The sequence below is a fragment of the Mauremys reevesii genome, linkage group 13 (assembly GCF_016161935.1).
Source record: "Mauremys reevesii isolate NIE-2019 linkage group 13, ASM1616193v1, whole genome shotgun sequence".
NCBI classification, from domain to species: domain Eukaryota; kingdom Metazoa; phylum Chordata; order Testudines; family Geoemydidae; genus Mauremys; species Mauremys reevesii.
Genome location: NC_052635.1, coordinates 45,078,995 through 45,102,247, shown reverse-complemented (window position 1 = coordinate 45,102,247; position 23,253 = coordinate 45,078,995). Strand labels below are relative to the sequence as shown.

At 48.2% G+C, this 23,253-nt stretch overlaps 1 protein-coding gene and 1 long non-coding RNA gene across 4 annotated transcripts in view; one reads left to right on the top strand and one right to left on the bottom strand.

Moving 5' to 3' along the window:
* Positions 1–23,253, bottom strand: part of SAMD10 (sterile alpha motif domain containing 10) — a 75,244-nt gene that overhangs the window by 46,472 nt on the left and 5,519 nt on the right. For 2 of the 3 annotated variants that reach the window (XM_039498163.1, XM_039498166.1), the window contains exons 2-3: positions 12,295–12,436; positions 11,297–11,367 (exon numbers count right to left, since the gene is read on the bottom strand). In XM_039498163.1, the coding sequence (XP_039354097.1) occupies positions 11,297–11,367; positions 12,295–12,407 (184 nt within the window). In that variant the 5' untranslated portion in view covers positions 12,408–12,436. Of the gene's footprint in view, positions 1–11,296; positions 11,368–11,527; positions 11,938–12,294; positions 12,437–23,253 lie in introns of those variants that run through there. The other variant, XM_039498167.1, reaches the window with a different exon arrangement.
* LOC120380418 lies at positions 1,560–21,969 on the top strand. The gene is made up of 3 exons (XR_005587764.1): positions 1,560–1,666; positions 19,280–19,470; positions 21,863–21,969. It is a non-coding gene; the product is annotated as an uncharacterized LOC120380418 (long non-coding RNA).

Here is a 23,253-nt window from a genome sequence, read left to right as displayed (position 1 = left end):
CACAGCAGGCTACAGAAGGTGACCCCTGTCAGCCATGGCTTTGGCGAAGGGGCAAAAGGTATTTTTGTCAAATACAAATGTGCAGAGAGGCTATTTTTATTGGGGCTATAATCTTGCAATATTCATGCTTCTTCATTCTCCTCCCAGCATCCTATTTCAGTCCAGTTAAATTATACTGCTGGCTTCGTGCTCCTGGCTTTCATCACACACACACATACACAACACAAAGACAGTCCCTACCCAAAACAGCTTACAATTTAAGTGCCCTCAACTCCTATTGTCTTCATGGTGAATGGAGAGAGCTCATCACCCTGCAGGGGCTCGTCAGCCAAGAAGGGAAGCGGTACCAGAAAATCCGACCCTCTTGGATGGCTGAAGAATCTGGCCTTGAACCTCCTGCCTGGCCACTTAGACCACCTTCTACTCCCCCAGGGACACGGCGTCTGGGTATTATAGTCTTGCTGCAAACCACTGCACATCATGGATGAGACCCTGAGAACCGGCACCAGGATGCGAGTGAACTCCATAACCCCAGTAAAGAGTCCAACAAGGCTGGAAGCCTCACTGGAGGGGTGAGCTAAGGGCCAGCTGGTCCATTGGGCTTGCTTGCTTTAGCGAGCACTTTCGCAAGTGAGTCCCACTGAAGGCAACGGGGCTACTCCCGTGAGTACATGCTCCACAGTTTGCCCTTGAAATGGCAGTATGTAACCCTGTGAAGCACAAGAGGCCAAAATCTGACAGCCTTACTCTCAATGACTATCCTTTACTCTGCAAGCTGCCCTACTGAGATCAATGGGGCCATGTGCCTATTAAGGTAAGGTCCTACGAAGTTACCCAAGAAGGGTTTCTAAGTGCCTAGCTGCTAACCGGCATGAGAAGTATAGTAGTTACATAGGTACACGTGACCTGAAGTTCTCACTCTGTTGCAGGACTGTGATTTGAGTGCTTGCTTGCTATCTTTAATTGCATATGGCATTTGATTTATTATTTACACTGCTTGATTATAAAAGGTAGAGGATGGCTTGAATTGATTTGCCGTGCTCTGATGATAACTGCATGGTGTTACGTGATCTGATAAGTGATAGGTATGTACTTGTGAACCGCAAACCATCAGCCTGCTATATAGTTATATTACACCCTGAAAAAACTCACACTGAAAGAACATTTGTGAGATTGCAAAGTCCAGCCCTCAAAATTTAAGAAATGCCAGAATTAAGGCTGCCTGTGTAACCTTAATTCAGCCCTCTTGTGCATATACATTATGATGCAGTCTTTTATTATGTGGTTGCATACTGTTTTTAACCACCAGACCCCTGCTTCATTCAGTGCACAGGCTGGACTCACTCTGGGGGTGAATCAGGGCTGTAGAGTAAAGGAGAGTATTGTCTGGAGAACTCACTTGTTGCTACCCATATATAATTCTGTATGCCACAATCAGCATTCCCTTATACATTCTATATATTCCCAATCAGTGATTGTTTTGAGTCTATTAATAATATTCCAAAGCAACTGTCAGCTCCATGCGCTTTACAAATAATTAATTTATGTGAAGGAGCTAAGTATTATTACCCCCAGCTGGGAAGACTTGAGAAATCACCTAACTGCTCTGTGCCTCAGTTTCCCATATCTCTAAAATCGTGGCTATAACAGGTCTCCTCTTTCACAGGTAAGCCAGGAATTTCAGAAGTGATTAGTGATTTTGGGTGTCCAACTAGAGACACCGTAAAGGGTCTTTCAGAGGGCAGGAACTCGGTGCTTTCTGAAAATCTTTAAGGTATCTCAAGTCTCAAAATCACTGGTCTCTTTTGTGTAAATCTTGGCTTTATTTGGTAAAGTCCTTTGAGATCGCTGGAGGAATGGTGCTGTAGCCATGCTAAGTATTATCATTCAGGTTTGGCCTGGCTCTGACGGAGACATTTCTGGGCCAGCTATGAGTGAGTGGCTTTGGGACCTGGCACATGGGGTCCCAGCACCACACAACCCTCTCCATCATATTGCCGTGCTCAGAGCAGCAAGCCAGACACTGCCCCGCAGGCCAGGTGAGCATGGGGCAGGTTCACTTTCCAGCCTTTGCGTCAGGCAATTCCTTTTGCCAGTTGCATAATATGCTTGAAAACGTGCCACACATAGATCTGAAGGCCACTGCGGGTGGCAGACATCCTCCATTGCTCTCTTATTAGCTCTGCCACTGGGTGGAGGGGGAGATTTTCAAAGGCTCCAAATTCTCCCTGAACATTAATAGGAATTAGGCAGCTAGTTACCATTTGTGCCTTTGAAAGTCTCCCCTACGGTCGGCAAGTTTTGAGCATCTGTTTCCCATCCTGAAGCAAGCAGATGTGGTAGTTGTATCCTGAGAGAGCCCCTCAGGATTGCTGCATGGGACTACTTAATATTTCAGGAAGTATATTTACCTAATGCAGAGTTGATTTTGTTAAGTAGGACATCCTGTCTTCAGAGAATTCGGCAGCACTGATCAAGTGAGAATAGTTTCCAGAAGTGTTAATTTAGTAGTTGATGAGGCAGACACAGGATTAAAAACAAGTCTTTTTTTACAGCCCTTTCTCTCACTTTCATAGCTGAAATCTAAGTCATCGTCACATTGAGGCTTATAAAGCAGCAACACCTAAACAGAGCTAGTTATTTGCAAAGTGCAGGTGTCAATTTGCCCAGAATTGGCTTTGCATTACCTCCTCGGCTCTGGGCTTGACATCTCTGTTAGCAAGAGACACCTCACAGTAATTTTTTTCCCTCACGAGTTGCAGCCCGGCCCCTATCTTACACCTCCAAGGAGCCGCCTGCAGCCTACATCTGTGCTCTGGACTAGGGGTGTGATTCCCTGCTTGTGTACACAGACTCTGGTAGCAAAGCCATGGTAGCATGGGAAGTGGCGGCATGGCTGAGCTGGGCCGAATGGGTGGGTTTGTCGCTCGACTGCTATTTATAAATACACTCATTCTCAACGGGAGAATTAGCACACTAGCTGGGAGTCACCCTCCCACCCCCCGCCCTCCCAGCTCATAGCATAGGCGCAGCTTTAATGTTGTGCACAAGTCATAGTGTGTGTGCGCGAGAGAAACAGAGGGCTGGTCTACACTTGAAACACCACTGTGCTGCTGGAGCGCTTTAATGAAGCCGCTCGACACCGCCAGGAGAGAGGGGATAGCTATGTTGGCAGGCAAATCTCTCCCACTGACAGCACTGTCTACACAGGGGGTTAGGTTGGTGTAACTATGTCACTCGAAGTGTGGATTTTTCACACCCCTGAGCAACACAGTTATACTTGTATAGGGTTGTAGTATCAAGCAGCCCAGCCTGGGTTTAAAACCTTTCACTATAGGCCTAATTACTCCATAAAAATCACTTTGTGCAGACACACTAGTTAATTGAGCTTGCAAATGACCAAGGCTGGTTATTTGCATAAACAACCTTGGTAACTACACATGCAAATTAAGCATGTAATTGCCACACTCTTTGAGAACCTTCTCCTTGGAGCCCATGGCTACTTGCCACTGACTTCTGTATTCCCATTGACATCAATGGGGAGGTGCTCAGCATCGGCAAGGTGTGGCCATTGGAAGTTTGCTCATGTAAAGAAAACAGCAAGATTTGGTCCTTAGTAATTACCCCCAAGCTCCAGGAGTCTGTATGTCTACACCCTAAAAGCTGGGCAGGGGCTCGCCGACCCGAGCTAGCTTGATTCAGTTAGCAGGAGTAAGAACAGCAGTGAAGATGGCTCGCCAGCACGCTCTGCACTGAGTACATACCCAGGGGCCACACTGGACTTGTTCTACCTGCATTGTCCTCACTGCTACTGTTCTCCTCTCTAGGCTAGCTCGTGCACAGCTTTTGGTGGGCAGACATACGCTTGGAACTATACCCAGAAGATCCTAAAGTAACTACCCTGGGACCAACCTCCGGATTTGGGGGAGAGAGAGAATCACTCATTATCCATTTGCTTTGCAGTGCATGGTACTCTAGCTACATTACTTTCTATGCACATGTAGAATTCTGAGTTTCTCTGTCAGATAAAGTCCTAGCTGGCTTTGGAAACCTGGAGGGAAGGACCAGGGGTTCCCAGAACCTGGCTAAAACCCCTCCACTGTTTACAACAGATCTTGCAAAAGATGTTAAGAAAACAGCAGCGCTGAGGGTAACAGAGGTCCTATGGGACAGGCTGGCTTTGCCTGGAAAGGTGTCCTCACTAGCTGTCTCCACGGAGACGCTGGGCTACTCATCAGGCCGCTCACCCCACTAACAAGCCTGCGGCACTGGAGGATTTGTAAAAAACAAGAAATCAATCGCAGACGGAAACAGACCGTGCATTGTGCAGAGGAGCGACGGAATAGCCGAGTGGCCCCGGCTCTCAAAGCGCTGGAACAGAACAGCATGGGCAGCGCCAGATGAATGCGACCCCGCTAAGCCCACCCCGGCTTCCTCATCTTGTATTTCTGTTGTCCTGGGAGAAGAGGGTGACTCGTTGGCCCCTTCTCTGTTGTTAATGCTGAAAATAGCCCAGCTCAATGGAAAAGGAAAGGCCTGTGCCAGTCTGGTCCTGTCCTCTGTGGCATTTGATTTTTCGGAGGCTCAGAGGAGGGCTTGTGTGATAAAGGGGGCATTGGAAATGACATCATGTTAATTTCAGTCTGGTGGGAGCAGCCAGAGTGTGACTGGCGGTCACATGCCTGAAGTTCGACAGCCTGGCGCCCAGCTGCCTTCAGCGTTAACAGATGCCCACGGAGACTGGGGATCCCAGCACACAAGCGGTGCCCCATCTCAGGCCAAGCAGACGGCTGCTTTGGCTGCTGGGACCTGCTCTCCCGTGGCCCACGCTGCTTTGTTAAAGAGGAGGACAGATGCTTTTTTCAAGAGGGGAGCACTGCAAAGTGGGGCCTTCAATCCCTGTGGACGGTGCCCTCTGTAGCAAAGAGTTTACAGTCTGTCCCATTTTCGACTGTCCCGTGTGCTCCTGGCAAGTAACCAGCGTGGCTCCTTGGTAAGGCCAAGCTTGGACACCCTGACTGTCCGTGGGTTCCCGTGCCATTGGCATGTTCAGCTGTTAGCTGCGTTTGTGCTGCACACACCCGTTGTATGTGTGTAGGGAGTTACTGTGACCGCCCCGGAAGCGTGGTTCTGATGTGCACCTGGCATGGCAGGGCACAGAGAACAATGTTCCAGAGGCAGCAGTGAGGTGGGGGAGATGGAGCGGGCCCTGAAGCCAGAGGAGAGGCAGATGGCTCTGTGCCTCAGGCTGTATGCCACCAGGAACTGGGATACAACGGAGCCCCCTGTCTCACCAATCTGGGCTCCCTCTCACACTGTGATGTTGTGACAAGCTGCAGAGCACTCCAAGTTTGCACTCACACCAACATCCGCAGGCAGGGGCCACACCCAGCTGTGTTCATGAATGCTCTGCCAGCCACTGCATGAAGCAACAATAGAGAGGCTTCAGTCAAAATACCCTCAGCTCCCCAGCCCAGGACCCTGGAGCTGTACCGTCCTGCCCTGGTCAAAAACCTGACCAGCGTGTATGAGTTATTACCCAGTCAGCCACTTCTACAAAGGACAGTGGACGTGCACCAACTCTAGTTGGTGAGCTGAGATCTTTCCCCCAAGCACTCCCCTGACAATTGCTGCAGAGTACAGTGACCAGGACAAGTGCTTTGTGCTTTCCGGCAAGTCCATGCCTCAGTCTCATTCTCTGAGGATGTTACGGGGAGGCTCAAATACCATAATGATGAGCAGCACAGAATAAGCACCTCAAGGGTACAGAAGCTTAAGTTCTGTCAGGGTCTGTGACCCCCCACCCAAAGTCTCACTGATGCGCTATGGGTGGGGGCCAAAGTGGCCAGGTACATAAGGAAAACTGAAAGGGCAGAATAAATATTCTGGGCTGGAGAAGAAATATCAAGTATAGGGTTAGTAATGTGTGCCAGACTGGCAGCCTCAGCGAGTGACGTCCTTAACAGACCCACAGAACAGCTGCAGCCTGGGCAGTGCTGGGAATCAGCCTCCCCCCTCCCTGCCCCATCCATCTGCTTTGATGCTGAGAGGGAGGAGTCACTCCTGAGATGGGGGTGGGAAGCTGATCATCTATGGGGGTGGGTCATGAATCAAGTGAAACAAGGGGGAAAAAAACCCTCGGTGGCTTGAGTCAGATTCTCACGTCACTTTGGATTTACACAACGGCGACTGAGATCAGAATCCGGATCGCTGTCGTTCTCGCTGTATTCTTGGGAAGGCTTTATGCTCTGTAAGCTCTTTGAGGCAGAGACCATCTTTTTGTTCCGTATTTGTCCCATGCCCAGCACAGCAGGTTCTGAGCCGTGCCTGGCCCCCCAAAGCACCAGCCCAATACAATAAAGGAGAAATCATTTTGTCTACGTTCCAAAACCCACAACTTACGTACCAACACGGTGAAAGCAAAGCCAGAGGAAATACACCGTCACGACAAGGGGCCAGACCTCTGAGACCTAAGGCAGAATCAGTGCTAAGGCAGATTTGTAAGGGCAAAGATATTAGAGGGCCTGGAATACATCAGCCTGCCACTGGGACGGTAATAAGACGTGGTGTTGTAACCAGGATATTAGAGAGACAAAGTAGGTGAGGTGAAAGATACTATCTCAGCCTCCTTGTCACTCTGATTGTAAGTCAGGAGCAAAACCGAGCAGTTCCACAATGGCGGTAAAAGGGTGCCCGAAACTAATATTAAGAGACCAGCTGGCAAGTAACAAAGGGTTAAACCCTTCAAGCTGTAATGTACCCTCAGTCACCTTGTGTGGTAGGTACGATCATCCCCATTTTACAGATGGGGGCATTGAGCCACGAAGAGGTGATGTGACTTGTTCAGCGTCACCTGGGGATAGACTCCCAATCTCCTGTCTGCCTGCCTTAGCTGCAAGACACTTCTGTCTCCCTGTTTTTCCTCCACCAGTGATTCTAACACCAGCGGCTGGCTGTATGCACCCATGTGAATGTTATGAGTGCAGTAGATGCATATTTTTTGCAGGCTCTGCCCTTTTACTTGCCTTTGAAAAGGACACCCAACATTGCCACACCAGGTATTAGACATCATAGAAATCAAGTAGTTCTGTGAAGAGTTTAAACTCTTCTTAGTCTACTGTGGAATGTCTGGGCGTACAGAGCTACCAGGAAATGATGTGCCACCTTTCCTTCAGGGGTGCAGAGATGAGCCCTGGCTGATTCCAGCCTCGTTCCCCTAGCACATGAATCCACCTTTTGTATTTTAGAACAACAGGGTCTTTTCAGAGCCACACCTCTAAATTAAGAAACCGAAAGGAACACTGCACATGCACACACACATGAGATCTGCTTGCAGACAGATGCAGTGACTGGGAAGGGTCCACAGTTCACTTGCTGCACCCAGCGATGATGAAGATATTGTCACATTCGTCTAGAGAAACAGATCAATCTTCTCATCTCCCAGCTGAATCTATGGCCCAGCACTTTGTGTCTGTAGCCAGCCAGAAGGAGGAGGGAAGAAGCTGAGAGCAGGAGAGAGAGGGGTCTGGCTAAGTAATTTTATCAGTGAAATTTAATAAGGCTTTTAAGATTTCACCCAGAGACTTATGTGCAGTGGCACCTCTTCCTTCTGTTGATTTAATGTGCCTCCAACCTTCACAGCCAGCTGAAAGACAGGTAAGGTCACCTTTGCAATTCCCATCACAGCCTCTACCTGTCTGCCTTATGCAAAGGGAACCTCTGATGCCTCACTGTTTGATGTGCTTTCTGGAGTGACATTGGCTGACAGTACTAACCTGACACCCAGGCTGCCTGTGAAAACAGATTTACGCTGACCTCAACCTGCTGCTCAGCCCCTCTTTGGAAAGGAACTGGAACAAGGGTGGGACACTGTCTTATTCCTCCCATCCCTTTCTCAGTTTCCCTTCCTCCTCTTTGATGATTAACCAGGGACCCTGCAAAGCCAGCTTCTTCAAGGTCTCTCCTGCCTCGACACACACAACTCTTGGCCTGGCCTTTCTTCTCTAGCGAGTGCCAGGTCCTGGTCTGAAAGGCCCCTTATGCCATTACTCCTGCAGCTGTACCGCAGCAAGCTCTCCTCCTCCAATGCCAGGGAGCGGGGAAAGAACCCTGGCTGTGGGGAAGGAAGAGAGAGAGGGGACATGAATTTGTTCCTTAACTTCTCTTCTCACCCACTTCCTTTCATTCTTTTACCTCCCTGAACCTCTTGCCTCTTTGTTCTCTCCCCTCCCAACTTTCTCCTTTTTCTATGCTGTCTTCTCCCCCTTCTTCTGTGCCTCTCCATTCCCCCCCTCCCCACAACCATCCTCTCCTCTCTTCTTTCTCTGCACCCTCTTCTCTGACCCATTTGCTTTTCCTGACCTGACTTTTAACCAGCCCAGGTATCCAATGGTCCATCATCCTTTTGCCAAGCCACGGCCCCGTGACCAACAGCAAGTACAGCTCCCACCCACTGTAACTGAGCTCAGCTGGAGGCCTTTGAGGAATGATGCCCTTGGTCTGCAATACGAGGAACCTCCCAACCTTCCCAGGAAAGCCAGGTGTTCCCTGCCCAGTTAAAACCCAGAAACCAATCAGAAAGGGGCCTGCCCCTCATGGAGGTGAAGGTAGATAGCTGGCAGCACTGCGATGCCCCCTTAGCCTTGCACAAGCAATGCAAGTGATCACTGTACATCTGGGGACACCATACTAGGCTCACAGTCCAGGGCCAGCCAGATTTCCCAGGAGGCAGGCAACCCACCACCTGATCTTCTGCCACAGCAGCAAAGCTGGAAGGGAGGGACTTCACTACTGAGCTTTCTTCCTCTTGGCCCCAAGTCCTTGCTTGGGGTCCCAACATGATAAGTCCACCCCCCTGACCCAGTATGAGCACTGTCACAGAGAGCACAATTTGACAGAGACCCCACCCCACCCCGTTGTGCTCGCAGTGGGACAAGCCACACCTAGACACTGGCTCCCAGCTGTTGAGGCAACGATTGCAAAACACGCAGACCGAACTTTCTAATGTCCCCTGCCTCACACCTTATGGAGAAGAGATGATTCATCTCACACCCCAACAATCCAGCCAGAGCACCCTTACAAAAGCCCAGCTGCAGCAAGGGCACTTTGCACTTGACTGGCACCTTCTCTCCCGGTTCTCAGAACTCAAAGATTAGCAAACCAAGTCTCACACTCCATCTGGGAGGCAGCTCAGTGTCATTAACCCTCTTTTATGGAGGGAGAAACAGAGGCAAGGAGAAGTTAGGTGACTTGTCCAAGGTCACGAAGGGAAGTCTGTGGCAAAGCCACGAATGTCTCACTCATGGCCAATCTCCCTTCTTTGGGTCAAATATTAAAATTGCAGGCCCAAGCCCACAACTGCACACTTACATTTGTGTGCACAAAGCATGTGATGGAGCATGCAAATGGCCGTTTAGTGTCTGACTGCCTAGCCCAGGGGTCGGTAGTCTTTCAGAAGTGGTGTGCCGAGTCTTCATTTATTCACACAAATTTAAGGTTCCGCGTGCCAGTCATACATGTTAATGTTTTTAGAAGGTCTCTTTCCCTAAGTCTATAATATCTAACTAAACTATTGTTGTATGTAAAGTAAATAAGGTTTTGTAAATGTTTAAGAAGCATCATTTAAAATTACATTAAAATGCAGAGCCGCCTGGACCAGTGGCCAGGGCCCAGGCAGTGTAAGTGCCACTGAAAATCAGTTCACGTGCCGCCTTCGGCGCACGTACCACAGGTTGCTTATCCCTGGCCTAGCCAAACACCAGATTTCCCTCTACAATCATGGTGAGAGCAAGCCCCGGCCTTTTAGGTGCATAGTTCTGTTTTGCCCTGTTCTTCCATTTATTAGAACACTTCAGATTGCGGCAGCAGCGAAGGGGTTACAGCCTGGTCTGCCATATTTGTCTAGAAAATGGCAGCTGAGCAGGTAGAAAACATTAAGCTAAGCAGACTGACACTTCAAAGCTAGGGTGGGGCCGCTGGGCTGCTTTCTTCTCTGCTGCCTGCATTGACAGTGTTGCTCTCTGAAGATCTAATTTTAGCAAATTGACTAGTGCACAGGATGGTATAGGACAAAGAAATATTAGCAGCACCCAATCCACTACACAGCTATTGCAGCTATGCTAATGGCAGGAAGAACCACAGAGCCGGGGGGAGTTTGCCTCCGGGAACCAGAGTTCTTTATTTTCTTCCTAAACTAGGTGCAGTTTGTATTTCTAAAAGCAGCCGGTTAATTGCCTTGGCTGGAGCCAGGCCTGGTGCACACAGGGAAGAATCCCCCATGAACAGCTTTTTCCTGACTGTACCGGTCTTGGGGATTTCCTAGGGAGAGGCTGCCAGATAAGCCATTTTCTGAGGACCAGCCTCAGATCTCTATGGTCATGTCCAGGGCTGGCCTTGAGAGCGCAAGCAAGCGACCTCCCAGGGAGCTAGCACTTTGGAAGATCCTGCAATGACTTAGCAATTCTTGGTGCCCTCCCTCCTTCCAGCAGCAGGAACGAAATGGGAGGCAACTGATGCCAGCTCTGGGCTCGCTGGTGGAATGAGAACACGGGCAACTCATGACTTGATCTCCTCCCCGCCAGCCTGGAGCAGCAGCTAACGCATGGCACTTGGCTCCCTACAGCAGTGTGGAGTCCTGTTGCTTTTGCTTGGGAACCTTCAACCTGAAAGACTGTTCTGGGTCAATTTGTTCCCTGCGCTGCATGTGAACTCTGAGATCCAGCCTTTCGGACAGATACCTGCTGTTCCGTGCCCAGCATTAATGATCCTCACGCAACCCCAACCTTTCACCCAAGTGAACGATTTCAAAATGAAAACCAGACAGATCAACGTGAAACGTGTGTGTGAAACCGAGCCATGTGTCCTAGCTACAGCTGCTTTACACTTCAAAATCCAGAGCTCAGCAACCTGGCAGGGACTTCAAAAGAGAGGGGGAGCCATTGGCCGGAGGAGCAGTGAGGTTTGCAGAGCTGTCCTGCGGGAAGGCTGTTAGAACAGTGAGGAAAGTGAAGGTTGTGCTTGCCGGGTTCACAGGCCGACATCTTTTCCTCCAGAGCCACAGGGCTCCCTCTTTCCCCTGCCCTCGCCGAGTAGGGAGTCACTACAAGCTCCTTGGCTTGTCTGTTGGAAGAAAAATCTCCCTGGGCTCTCTCTTTCAGACAGCCTTTTATTTCTCCCCCTTCCCCTGCTAAGATTCAGTTCGTGCTACTCCTGCTGCTGCACTGCAAACAGATGCCAGCCTCAGATTCCGCAGAGCCCTAATGAGCACTGCTGACATGGCCCCAGCCCAGGCCCTTACCTTTCATGAAGAGCAGCTGAGCGCAGAGTGTTCTGGGATGACGACCGCTCAACTCCACGGGCCCGTTAAATCTGTGTAGAAAGATATTAATACTTAGCACTTGTCATCTTCAAAACCAGTTTCCACATCTTAACTAACTGATCCTGAGACCAGCTGTATGGGGAAGGCAAATTAATAATTGCCTCATGTTTACAGCTGGGCAAACTGAGGCAGAGAGGTTAGGTGACTTACTCCAAGACCACCGCAGGAATTAGTGTCAGAAACAGAATTAGAACGGAGAGGTTCCTGCAGCCCAGCCCTTTGCTTAAGCTACTTAGTTGTGTAACTAATGTCTTCCATTGTGTGCACACACACACACACACAATTCTTCCGTGTCTGAGCTTTTGTTCAAATAAAAAAGCCTCTGCTCCTTGTGGTTGTGAAAAGCCTCATGTGAATCCACAATTTGCTGTTGTAGGCCCTGTAACTGGTCCTCTGCCCACCCCTCTTCCTGGGGCCCACTGGCTGCCCCAATAAAGCACACAGAGGCTTCTCCCTCTGCAGCACACATGTTCTCCCACCACCAGTAATACACTATATGCAGCTTGCAGGCTTTGCAATCTCCTCTCCAACCCAGAGTCTGCCCTCAGCCTGGAGACTGACCTCCCCTGGCCAGTCCCCTGTCTTCTAACTGCCAGGCAGCCTTTATAGCCCTTGATCCCTCAGGCCCACAGGTGCAGCCAGGCACCAGGCTTCTCCCCAGCCCCAATCTATTTCCCCTGACTGGGGCTGGCTGAGCAGGGGCTAATTAGGTGTCTTTGCACCAGCACCCTGCTACAGGCCCCATTCACCCAACCCCACTGCAGCAAATCTTCAGGGTAAACAGGGCCTCTCTGAGTCTGTCTTCAGACAGGTGGACCCAGCAAAGCAGGCGGAGGTGAACTTCCTCTACTCTTAATGGGCTGCTAACTGGCAGAGATTGTTTCAAACTCCAGTCCCATTAGACAGCTCCCCAGTACCTGCACTGCCAGTGTGGCAGAGATGGAGTCAGAATGGGGATCAATTTGACTCTGGGAGATGCCGTGCCAAACGTCCACTCATCCACCGCCCCATAACCCAGAACTGGTTCCATGTGTTCATGCTAGCACTGCAGGCTCCAGCCTGAAGGAAGATAAATTGTCTGAACTGCGGAGTCTCTCCTTGTATCTAGGTGTAACATGCATATCACTCCCGGATCGCTTGTGCAGTCTGCACCAAATGAATCATTTTCACAAAGTCTGGAAGTTTGCTTTTCTGCACAAAACAAAGAGAGAGACTGACAGAGCTGGTCGACACTGATAAATTGCCCTTACTTCAACCTAACGTAGGCAGGTGAAGATGCTATTGGCCACCAATTGCTTTAGTACAAATGTAACCTGACCACGCTAAGGATTGTGCCAATGGCTGGGCCACTGATGGGTGAAATTGGGGCAAAGCATCAGTGCAGACAAGGTCACAGAGAGAGTGCAACCCCTCAACCCTCCGCACAGTTTATCCCTATCATATAAAGTGACACCGTTGCACGTGGTCTCTTTTGATCTATTTAGAGAGCCCCCTGCGTGGAATCCTTTTACAAGCTCTTGCATTTCTTTGTGGATTCGCTCACTGGCATAGGCTGATTGGCACGGCTATCACCCTGGCAGCAGCCCAGAGCAGAGCAGTGAGGAAGCATGAAGAGAGTTCAGAGACCAGTTGCATGGGCAATAAGCTGCACCAGAAATGAGACACCATGTGTTTGCTTGTCCTTGGGCTTAGACTCTGGAGACTTTCCTAATTGGTGGGTTGGCCCAGTTGACTACAACATGGGTGGGGAAAGGAAGGTGTGGTTATGGCTCTCTGCTTTGTATAGTAGTAGAGGTGGGGGAGTAGTTTTTTTTATAGTAAGCAGTGTGGGCAGAAACCCTATCAATGGGCACAGAACAAGGGCAAAGCTCCACCACCCTTACTTACATTGAGTGGTTCTTTTCTATTTGCAGAGTAAGGGAGGCAGACTCTGACTCCGTCTCGGTTAAGTAAAGGACTTGGGTTTTGTCTAAAGAGAGGTGAGAAGTCGGTGTTTTCACTGTTTGACTTGGTGGTTGTATAATCCAAGGCTTGGAAAGATTCCACCCCACCCCTTACTTTGTTTAGCTGGACTCTACACACAATGGGATTTTAGCCCCTAAACCTGCTGTAGAGTTGGACAAGGGGCTGATGAAATTATTCAATACACCAAAACCAATCAGCACAAAAACCTCTTCATAGCCACAGGGAAAATTTGCTTTGAAATTATTAGTATATTTTATACTAGGGAAAAAAATCCAAGGTGAATTGAATCCTCTACATAATCCAGCATGCACAGGCCAGTTCCGCGCCATGACTACTGGCCATAAAGCCAACGTAAGCTGTGGTTATGAAAGCAAGGAGGTGGCCGGCAGGATGTTCCCTGTGAGAGTTCCAAGACTTTAGAGTTTGATCCCCCCTCTTGGTCCAAAATACCCTAAATCTGGTGCCTCGCAGCATATCCTGAAAGTCACCTGTCTGATAGGGTCTTTGGAGCAGACTGAGGATATGCTTCCTGGGTGATGGAAGGATAGTTGGCCAACCAGCCAACTTCCTGTGGAATCGATTTCATTGCTGCTAAGTGTTAATGTAATTGCATTTATTGGGCAATTAATTACATTAAGGTGCCTAAAGCCTCAGAGAGGCTTCTTTATTATTTTTTAAATCCAACTAGATAATTACACATCACTTAGGTAGAATCACAGGCATTTTTCCATTCTGTGTTGCCAACTATCCTAAGTGTAAGCTGAGTCTTACACGATATGGTGTCTTTTTTAAATCCTAGTACACCTCAAGCTCTGCTTTTGGTTATTTTACAGCCAGGTTCCTGCCCTGAAGAGTTTGAAAATATGAACCCTAAAAGATGAATAAACAAGCAGGCAAGTTTAAAAAAACCCTCAGTCTTAAATAAGATCTTGATTTTTCGAGGCGTGACATGATTTTTTTAATCCTTAGTGTTAGCAAAACTAGGTAGTCAACCAGAATTATTAACTATATGGAGTTAATACAAACACCAGTCATGGACACAGGACCCCAGCATGCTAGACACTGTAAAAACAGAGCAGAGTTCCTGATCCCAGGTGATAATCCAGGGCTGTAAGACTGCTCCTAAATATCTAAATTGGTTTCAGAAAACAGAAGTTAGCTCAGTTCCTGATAAATAGGAGAACAAGCAGCCCTTGTACCAGTAATGATAGCTCGGGGAGAGGAAGGTGGGCTTGACACAGAAGGAAAGGGTGCACCAGACCAAGCAAGGTAAAATAAAATATATTAACCTCCTTTAGCGGAGAGAAAGGAGCCAAAGACAAGAATATCAACAAAGTTACCATAAGTAAAATCTTTAGACCAAAAGTAGAAGGAGGTTTTCTAGCCAGCTCTGGCATTAGACTCTCTCTTCATAGCTTCCTTATCTACCCTGCTGCTAAGTTTCCTCTTTATATTCCTGCACTTCCTGAACCTCAGTTCCAAGAGATTGCCAATTCACTGCACTTGGGACCTAAACAAGGCTAATCCAACTGTATGAGACAGCAGCAGCCAGGCATCCCCATGGCAGTTCCTTATACAGCAAGGTAAGATTTATACATTAGGGCCCTGATCCTGCAATGGCATCCAGGTGGGTGGACCCTTGGATCCGTGTGGAGCCCCACAGAAGTCAATGGGCTCTCCAAGGTTCAAAGGACCTCCTGCACAGAGCCCCGTTGACTTCAAAGGGGTTTGCATGGGCATGCAGGCCTGTATCCATGGATGAACCTATTGAGCTCCCAGGGCACAGGTGGGTCCAAGCCCACCTGCATCTAAAAGCCTATCCATGGATGCAGTTGCAGGATTGGAAACTAGGCTCTGATCCTCAAAGGGATTTAGGCACCTAACTCTGGTTGATTTCAGTGGCAGTTAGGAGCCTAAATATCTTTGAGGATCTGAAACAGAGAAACTTAAGGACCATCACAAAACCTCACTACCTGCTACTCCAAGGTGCATTTCTTTGGCCTTGCCTTCTCTAACATAAATATAGAGCAATACGCACATTTAAACCCAAACCAAATCCTTAAATCCCAGCAAAAACAAGGCACTCGACTGCACATGCTTGTGCCCCTGGAGAAAAGGACGAGAAAACAAACAACCCATGACAGATGTGTTAGTCATGTTAATATGCTACTGGAGGATACAGATACTATGAGGATGAGCACAGTCTAAGAATCTACATAGAATAGAACAGAACAGAACAGAGATTGAAATTCTACATCAATTTAGAACTTGCCACTATTCACACTCACATTTGCTAGCACATTCCTACCACAGGGAAAAAGGAATATCCAGCACATGAACAGAAAAACCAATCCTCAAATGGAACCTCCCCCCAAAACAACCTCCTCCCCACAAATTAAAATGATTAGCCACGCTGTGGCAGGCCTTGCTTTTTGTCCTCTTCACTTTGGCACAAACAGGAAGCAAAATAGAAGCATGTTCATTTCAAGCACTCTCAGAAACAATGTGGGGTGAGGGGAGGAAATCCATGTCTGCCAAATGAAAAAGAACAAATTGGTAGGGGATTAAAAAATGTCTATTTCCAACTTCTGAGATGGGCTTTGGAAATGAAAGCAACTAGAAAACCAAAGCTAAAGGGAGGGAGCGTGATCTAGTGATGCAGGAGGTAGCATGGATAGTCGGGGCTCGGGAGGTCGATTCGCGGCACTGCCACTGACTTGCTATGAAGACTTGGGCATGTCACTTCACTGCTGTGCGCCAGTTTCTTCCTCTGCAAAGTGGGATAATACAGAGCTATCTTACTGGGGGTGTCAAAGGTTAAATTCATTAGCATTTGCAAAGCACTTTAAGGTGTGGGGATGCAAGGCACAGCAGAAGGGCAAAATATTGTTAAGAATGTGCCTGACACCAGCTCACGCATTTCTGGGCTCACCAGAGATGTTACTTTGCAATTTATGGCGTGAGAATGGCAACAAAGCTGAGTGCTTCCCACTCCTCCGGGATGCACAAAACAGCACGCTTTATACGCCCACAGAGGGACGAGCCTTTTATTTTATAGAAGCAGTTCCAGTGTATTCTAAGGACTTGGGCCCCTGTTCTGTCCACACGGAACACTAGCAACTTCTAGAGGGCTCCGTGTCAGTGCAGGATTTAGGCCTGCAGGATTGGGGCCTAAATCTGTGTTGTGTGTTTATTAGCCACTGTCACACAGGCCCAGATCCTCAAAGGGATTGAAGCGCCTAACTCTCATTGATTCCCATGGGAGTTAGGTGCCTAAATACCTTCGAGGAGCTGGACCATAGCTGCGCTCCATTTGTGTGACCTTTGCTACATCTAGAGGGAAATGGACGCGATGCCCTAAATATACATTTTTTAAAAAACATTTTTTTTAAGGAAACAATAGAAATTATTCAGTGTGCAAGATTGCTGTGTGCCATTGAGAATTCACCAATACCCTCATTTATTTGGGACCTGGGATCTTTCCAATTGTATTGAAGGAATAACTTTATAATCAAATATTGCGCCGAATGAAGGACGCTGCATTTGCCAGTGGTTTAAAGAGATTACACAAACAATAATCCTGCTTCAGGCAGTCTCCTTTAGAGGCCCTGAGTTATATGTGTTAACTCATGAACCATGAAATGTGTAATTAGAGGACTGGGCAGATTAGTGGAGCTGGGCGGAAGCCTCCAGGAGGTGAGCTGCCCTGGGACAGGCTAAGGTGAACAGCAGGAGAAGCCCACTGAAAGAGATAAAAGAGTCAGGATAGTTCTTTTTTTCTCTCTGCCTTTAGTCTTTGATACGCCTTTGCTTTGATAGGCCTTTGCATGGCTACCTCTTCCACCCTTTGATGACACAGCTGTTTTAACAGATGTGATGTGATGTAAAGGTCACAGGGACATGGTAGCAGCCGAATTCTGTAATAAATTCTTGCCTCTGAGCCTCCGTGGAGTCATTTCCCTTTCCTCTAGAGATAAATGAGTGCTCTCACGTGGAAGATGAGAGACGCAGGTACTTCCCAGAGCTGTACATCAGCACATAATTCTCTCTGCCCTCCAACTGAGACTGTCAAATGTAGTATCTAGGCCAGCTAGCACTAGCCCATGGACTGTCTGCAAACTGACTTGGAGTACAGCTGAATGCACCATATGGTCTTTTCCCCGTCCTCCAAAATCCAGGGAGTTTCTGACGCCACTATGCAGAAAAATAAAATATAGAAATTCTGCCTGATCTGCAAGCTTTAGATCCAGATTTGAAATACCCCAGATTTTGGTTGGGTTTTGGTTCACCACCTTAGAAATATAGGAACTGCTTGCAAAATCCAGAATTATCTCTGGATTTTGAACAACATCCTAGGTGACAGCAGGAATGTTCAGATCGGGGGGGGGGGGGGTGGATTGGCACATGCAGGGCTCAGTTCCTCCTGGGCAGCACCCTGGGCTAGAGGGTCTTGGGCTTTACCGGGGTGCTGGCCCAGCAAGAGGTGGTGGGGGAAGGAAGGAGCCTGCTGGCCAGTGCTGGGAGCAGGACGTGTGCCCCACTGGGGGGGATCTGGAGGAGCAGTGGGATTGGGGAGGGTGAAGGGGCAAAGCAGAGAGAGGACAGCGAGAGGAGGAGCACATAAAGGGACGATGGGTGGGCAACAAAGGTGACGTGTAACCGGCTGCTGCCTGGCGCCTGCCTGTACTCACTAGCCACCACAGCTCGCAGTGCGCAGCCAGCGCCGGCCGGAAATGGGATGGGGCCCTGCTGGCCAAGAGCTGGCATGCAGTGGGGACTGCGCTGATGGACCAGCAGGGGAAGAGGCCAGCCCCGCACGCTGCATCTTTGCCCTGCACCAACCTTGCACATCCACCCCCATCGTCGGCCACTGGAGCCCTCCCCCCCCACTAGTGGGTGGGTGACTGACAAACAGGGATCTGGCCAGCAGCAGGACCCGTCAGTACTGATCGTGCAGAGACAGAAAATACGGGACAATTTGCCCGTTTTTAAGAAAAATTCGGGACACCTGCAGGAGGGCTTAAATATGGGACTGTCCCTTTAAAAACCGGACATCCGGTCACCCTAGGTATGAGTCAGGCCAGCTAGGTCAGGCCCTAAGTGGGGATTAGGCAATCTTCCACTGACCTACCACATGTGTATTAATCACCTCCCTTCTAGTAACAGGTTTCAGAGTGGTAGCCACGTTAGTCTGTATCAGGTGAACGATGCTGGCCTGACAGCTTTGGACACTTAGGCTTAGAAAGCAGGTAAACCATGTATGACAGTAAACGTCCACACCTGGACCCACCAATTTGCCTCAGTCTTGGAGTAAAAGTCTTCGTGCCCATTCAGTCCTGGAGCTCTAATGAGACAGCCAGCAGAGGGCTGGTTACATTTTGTGGTGTGTACAGTCTTCTGGGAACTGGACTGAGACTGCCTAGCTCATTGCATTTGTCCCAGGGAAGAGGGTGTTACTATTTACTTTGCACATTGCTTGTAAATAAGAGCTCCTCCCCTGAAATTCTTCTTCGTCTATGTTTTTGATGCTAAAGCAAAGTAATAATTTCAGGTTTTGTGACACCACAGTCATTGCTGCTGCAGCAAGAGGCTATGAAAGGAGATGAAGCTTCTAATATACCTAGGAGCCTTGCAGAGCCCTTTCTCGCTAGTTAATGTAAATCACTCCTGTATCAATGTCCCTTTTTGTCCCCACTGGGCGAGATTAAGTACTGCCCTTCAGCGCACTGAAAACCTTCTCTATTTTCTGTCCTTTATTGACAATTTTAACAACTTATCCAGGAGATGTGAGCTCCGGCTGAGCAAATCTCAAGGCTGCTGGTTGGAAGACGAATGCAAAATATTTAACTTGGATCTTTAAATCACTGAGTCCTCGCCAGATTATTGCCATGTGGGTTGGCAGCCCAGCAGCTCATTCCCAATTCATTATATTTCCAGATATTATTCTGAAGCATTATCCAATGCTGTGGAGGAAAGAATCAGGCTACTCCCTACAGTCACTCCATCTGCACAGCAGAAGCAACGTTCTCTTTCTCTACCCAACCAGCTTACATTTGTGGACAAAATCCTCTTAGAAAAGAAGGATAGCTCCGGAGAGGAAACCCATATATCAAAAGGACAAGGGCACAGTAGGTCTTTCTCTCTCCAGCATGATTAGAAATGAACTCTATAATTGCTTGTGCAAAAGCTTTCAGTGATCTTGGTAGAATGTCAAATCCCCATAAGATTTAAATTCCAAAGAACTTTAATCTGGTCAATTTGTTTTCTTTTCCTTTTCCCAGAGGGCCTGATCCCAAGTCCACTGGAGCCAATGGAAAGGGCTTCCATTGACCTCAATGGGCGTTGAGTCAGGCCAAGAGACAGCAGAGGTGCAGTGATACTGGGAAAATGTATAAGCAGTTTCCACACCTGTGCTGGTCCACTGATTATCAGGGAAAGGTCTTCAGCACTGGAGACTGTTTTTCAACAGGAAATATGGACCTTCAGATCAAGAGACTGGTCCTCAACATCAGAGACTGGCCTTCCGCACTGTCTTGATCATTAGGGTTGAAATTCACCCCATGCAGGCGGCCAGCATAAAGCTAATGTGCCCCTTAAAACCTATGAATCTTAGGGTACGTCTATACTACCCGCCACATCAGCGGGTAGTGATCGATCTATCGGGGATCGATTTATCACGTCTAGTGTAGACACAATAAAATTGATCCCCGATCGCTCTGCCGTCGACTCTGGAACTCCACCCTGGCAAGAGGCGGAAGTGGAGTCGACGGGGGAGCGGCAACAGTCGACTCGCCGCCGTCCTCATGGCCAGGTAAATTGACCTAACATACGCCGCCCCCCCCCCCCCCCGCAGTGTAGACCTAGCCCAAAATGGGATTGGAGAGGTTACAGGTCTAATGCCGACCCTCTGAACAGGGTGAATTTCACCATTGGTGCTCTGCAATTTTTGTAATCAGCCAATCATAGCTACAGCAAATAGCACGAGCTGTACGGGTCCCCAAAAGAACAGAAACACAAAGTGGGTAAGGGGAGCCCTTTTCTTCAACCAATATATACATTACAAAACACACACTTCTGGGTGGCACAAGCCTCTTTTTCAGATGAGAAATGACCCACTTCAAGCCATTTAAAAAAATGATTTATTTTGGCTTCTTGTCAATTTTGCAAAATGGCAAAACACAAATCACTTTTCGCTGGTGCAGTTTCACAAGATTTTCACTGTAAGCAAAAGGCATTTTGCAGCAGTGAAAAGAAGGAATCAATGTAGCATTTTGTAGAGGGGCAGCAAACCTGAGCAATGTTTTGCCACTGCAAAAGTATCATGAAATGGCTAAGTAAACCACAGAGAATTCAGCCACGTTTGAAATTGTCTCCTCAGATGAGAGTAGGGTGACCAGATGTCCTGATATTAGGGGCTTTATCTTATATAGGCAACTATCCCCCCATCCCTCCTCCGAAAAAACAAAGTGTCCTGATTTTTCACTTACTATTTGGTCACCCTGAGAATAATAGATTTGAAGAGTGCTGGGAGCCAGCAAGGGAGCCTGAACTGTGTTCACTGGCTCCCCCGGGGAGGTTTGATTGAGGAATAGAGTGTAATTATCTAATTGGCAGGGATCCTAGTTTTCTGTGATAAAAACCCCAAACTTCTCTGCTAAAAAAAAAAAAAATCTATGTTTTTCCATAGTTAAAATGAAATGCTGAACTTTCGTTTCCCTAGCCACACTGTATACAGGTATCAGTTAAACTCAGTGTTTTATTGATATACAGTAGAACCCCGTTTATCCAAGCCTTCATTATCCGGCTCTCCATATTAACCGAATCACCAGCCGCCTGAGCCCCAGCTGTGCAAGGCTGACTGCCAAAGCCCCCCCCGCATCTTAAAATAAGGGATAGAAAGCTCTTTACCAATTCTCCTGATTATCTAAATTATCCAGTCTGGTCCTGCTCCCAGTCAGTCACACCCTTGACTGATCAAAGTTTTACTGACAAAAATACTAGTGTAGACATAGCCTCAGAGAGCTCTCAAGGAAGGGAGGTAGACCTCTTGGGTCCTGGGGAGGCCCTAAATCAGGGGGTCTCAAACTTCATTGCACCGCAACCCCTTCTGACAATAAAAATTACTACATGACCCCAGGACGGGAACGAAGCCTGTGCCCACCCAAGCCCAACTGACCGGAGGGGAGTTGAAGCCCAAGGGCTTCAGCCTCTGGTGAGGGACCTGTAACCTGAGTCCCAACATGCAGGGCTGAAGCCCTCAGGCTTTGGCCTCGGGTGGTGGGGCTTGGGCTTCGGCCCCGGGCCCCAGCAAGTCTAAGCCAGCCCTGGTGACCCCATTAAGAGTTTGAGAATCGCTGCTCTAAATAGTATTGCCCCGTGGATCTGTAAAGGGGTCTGAAATAAACTGCACAGTGTGGACATCTAAGTGGTGGAGGCTGAGCTTTTTCTGAGCGGCTGGAAAGCAAGAGCAGAGCTCTACCTGTGACAAGCTGATTTTCCATTTCTGTTCACATTCAACAGGCCATCCGTTCTACAGACACCTCTGCATCTCTGGGAAGAAAAAAACCCTGAAAATTAATGCCACTTGCCCCTGATGACAACCTGCTGCTGCTTCTGGTGCTGGACAGAAAATTGCTTTGGGGCTTAATTAGTCTCTGTTCAGAAAGTGCTGTGCTAGAAAATGTTTCTGTATTAAAGTTCATGGTTAAGAAAGGAGATCAAGCCCATGGGGCTGACTATGATTAATATGGCTCCCAGGAGAATATTGTTTTTAAACCTTTCAAATATCCCCTAAACATAAACACATTTGCACAGAGGAATTCAGCAATAATGGCATTATGCCAGCTATAATGTCGCATAAAGGAAGTGTCCTTTCACGTATCTAATATGCTTTGGACTAGAACAGGACAATTAAAGGACAGTGAAGGAGGATGCTGAGGAGTTTGGTAATAGTTGAGAAAAAAAAGTAATCCTTTCTCAGAGACCTCATTAAAACTGCTTATTTAAAACACTGGGAAATATAGTTTAATAAAAAAAGTGCAGGCTTAGCATTAACCTGCAATCTTTATCTATTTATGTATTTAAACCTCTTCTCTGGCTACTGCTCTCTGACAAGATTTACCAAGTTGTTGAGCAGAGAGAGCCAGTCCTAGCTCAGAATTCTACAGCCTTCTTCCAGTTTCCTGTGTGGAAGGACTGTAACGCATCCCAATAGTTTCCTCAGGGTGAAGCCTTCTGTTCCTCACACTGCATTTCACTACTGACTTATTGTCATTAGCTGTACTCTCTTCAGTGAAATGGAGAAGTCTGATTTTTGTTTTTAATTGCAGAGCCCACAACATACAGTCTATTTCTAGATTTCAAGCAGTGCAGAACATGGCACTCAGGTCGAAACAGCCTTCCACACAACTCACTTTGAGCTCTCCCCTTACTTACTATTCCTGACAATTATATACTGTCCCCTTATTGGGCTAATTACCTCACTACCCAGCCATTGCCCCCAAGTGTCAACAGTCTCCACCATGACAGTTTAATTGCTTCCAGTTAAGCTTGTGATCTTTTCTGTTCACAATAATCTGTGACCAGCGAGCTATAGCTAGCGCACTCTCACAGGCAGGGGCGGCTCTATGTTTTTTGCTGCCCCAAGCACGGCAGTCAGGTGGCCTTCGGTGGCATGCCTGCAGGCGGTCCGCTGGTCATGCAGCTTCGGCAGCCTTTCTGCGGGTGATATGCCGATCTCGCGCCTTCGGCATACCCGCTGCCGAATTGCCGCCAAAGCCGCGGGACCAACAGACCTCCCGCAGGCATGCCGCCGAATGCTGCCGGACTGCCGCCCTCAGGTGCCCACCTGAGGCACATTGTGCATACGCTTAGATGAAAACTGGTTGCAAGGGTGCCAAACTTGATGAAGA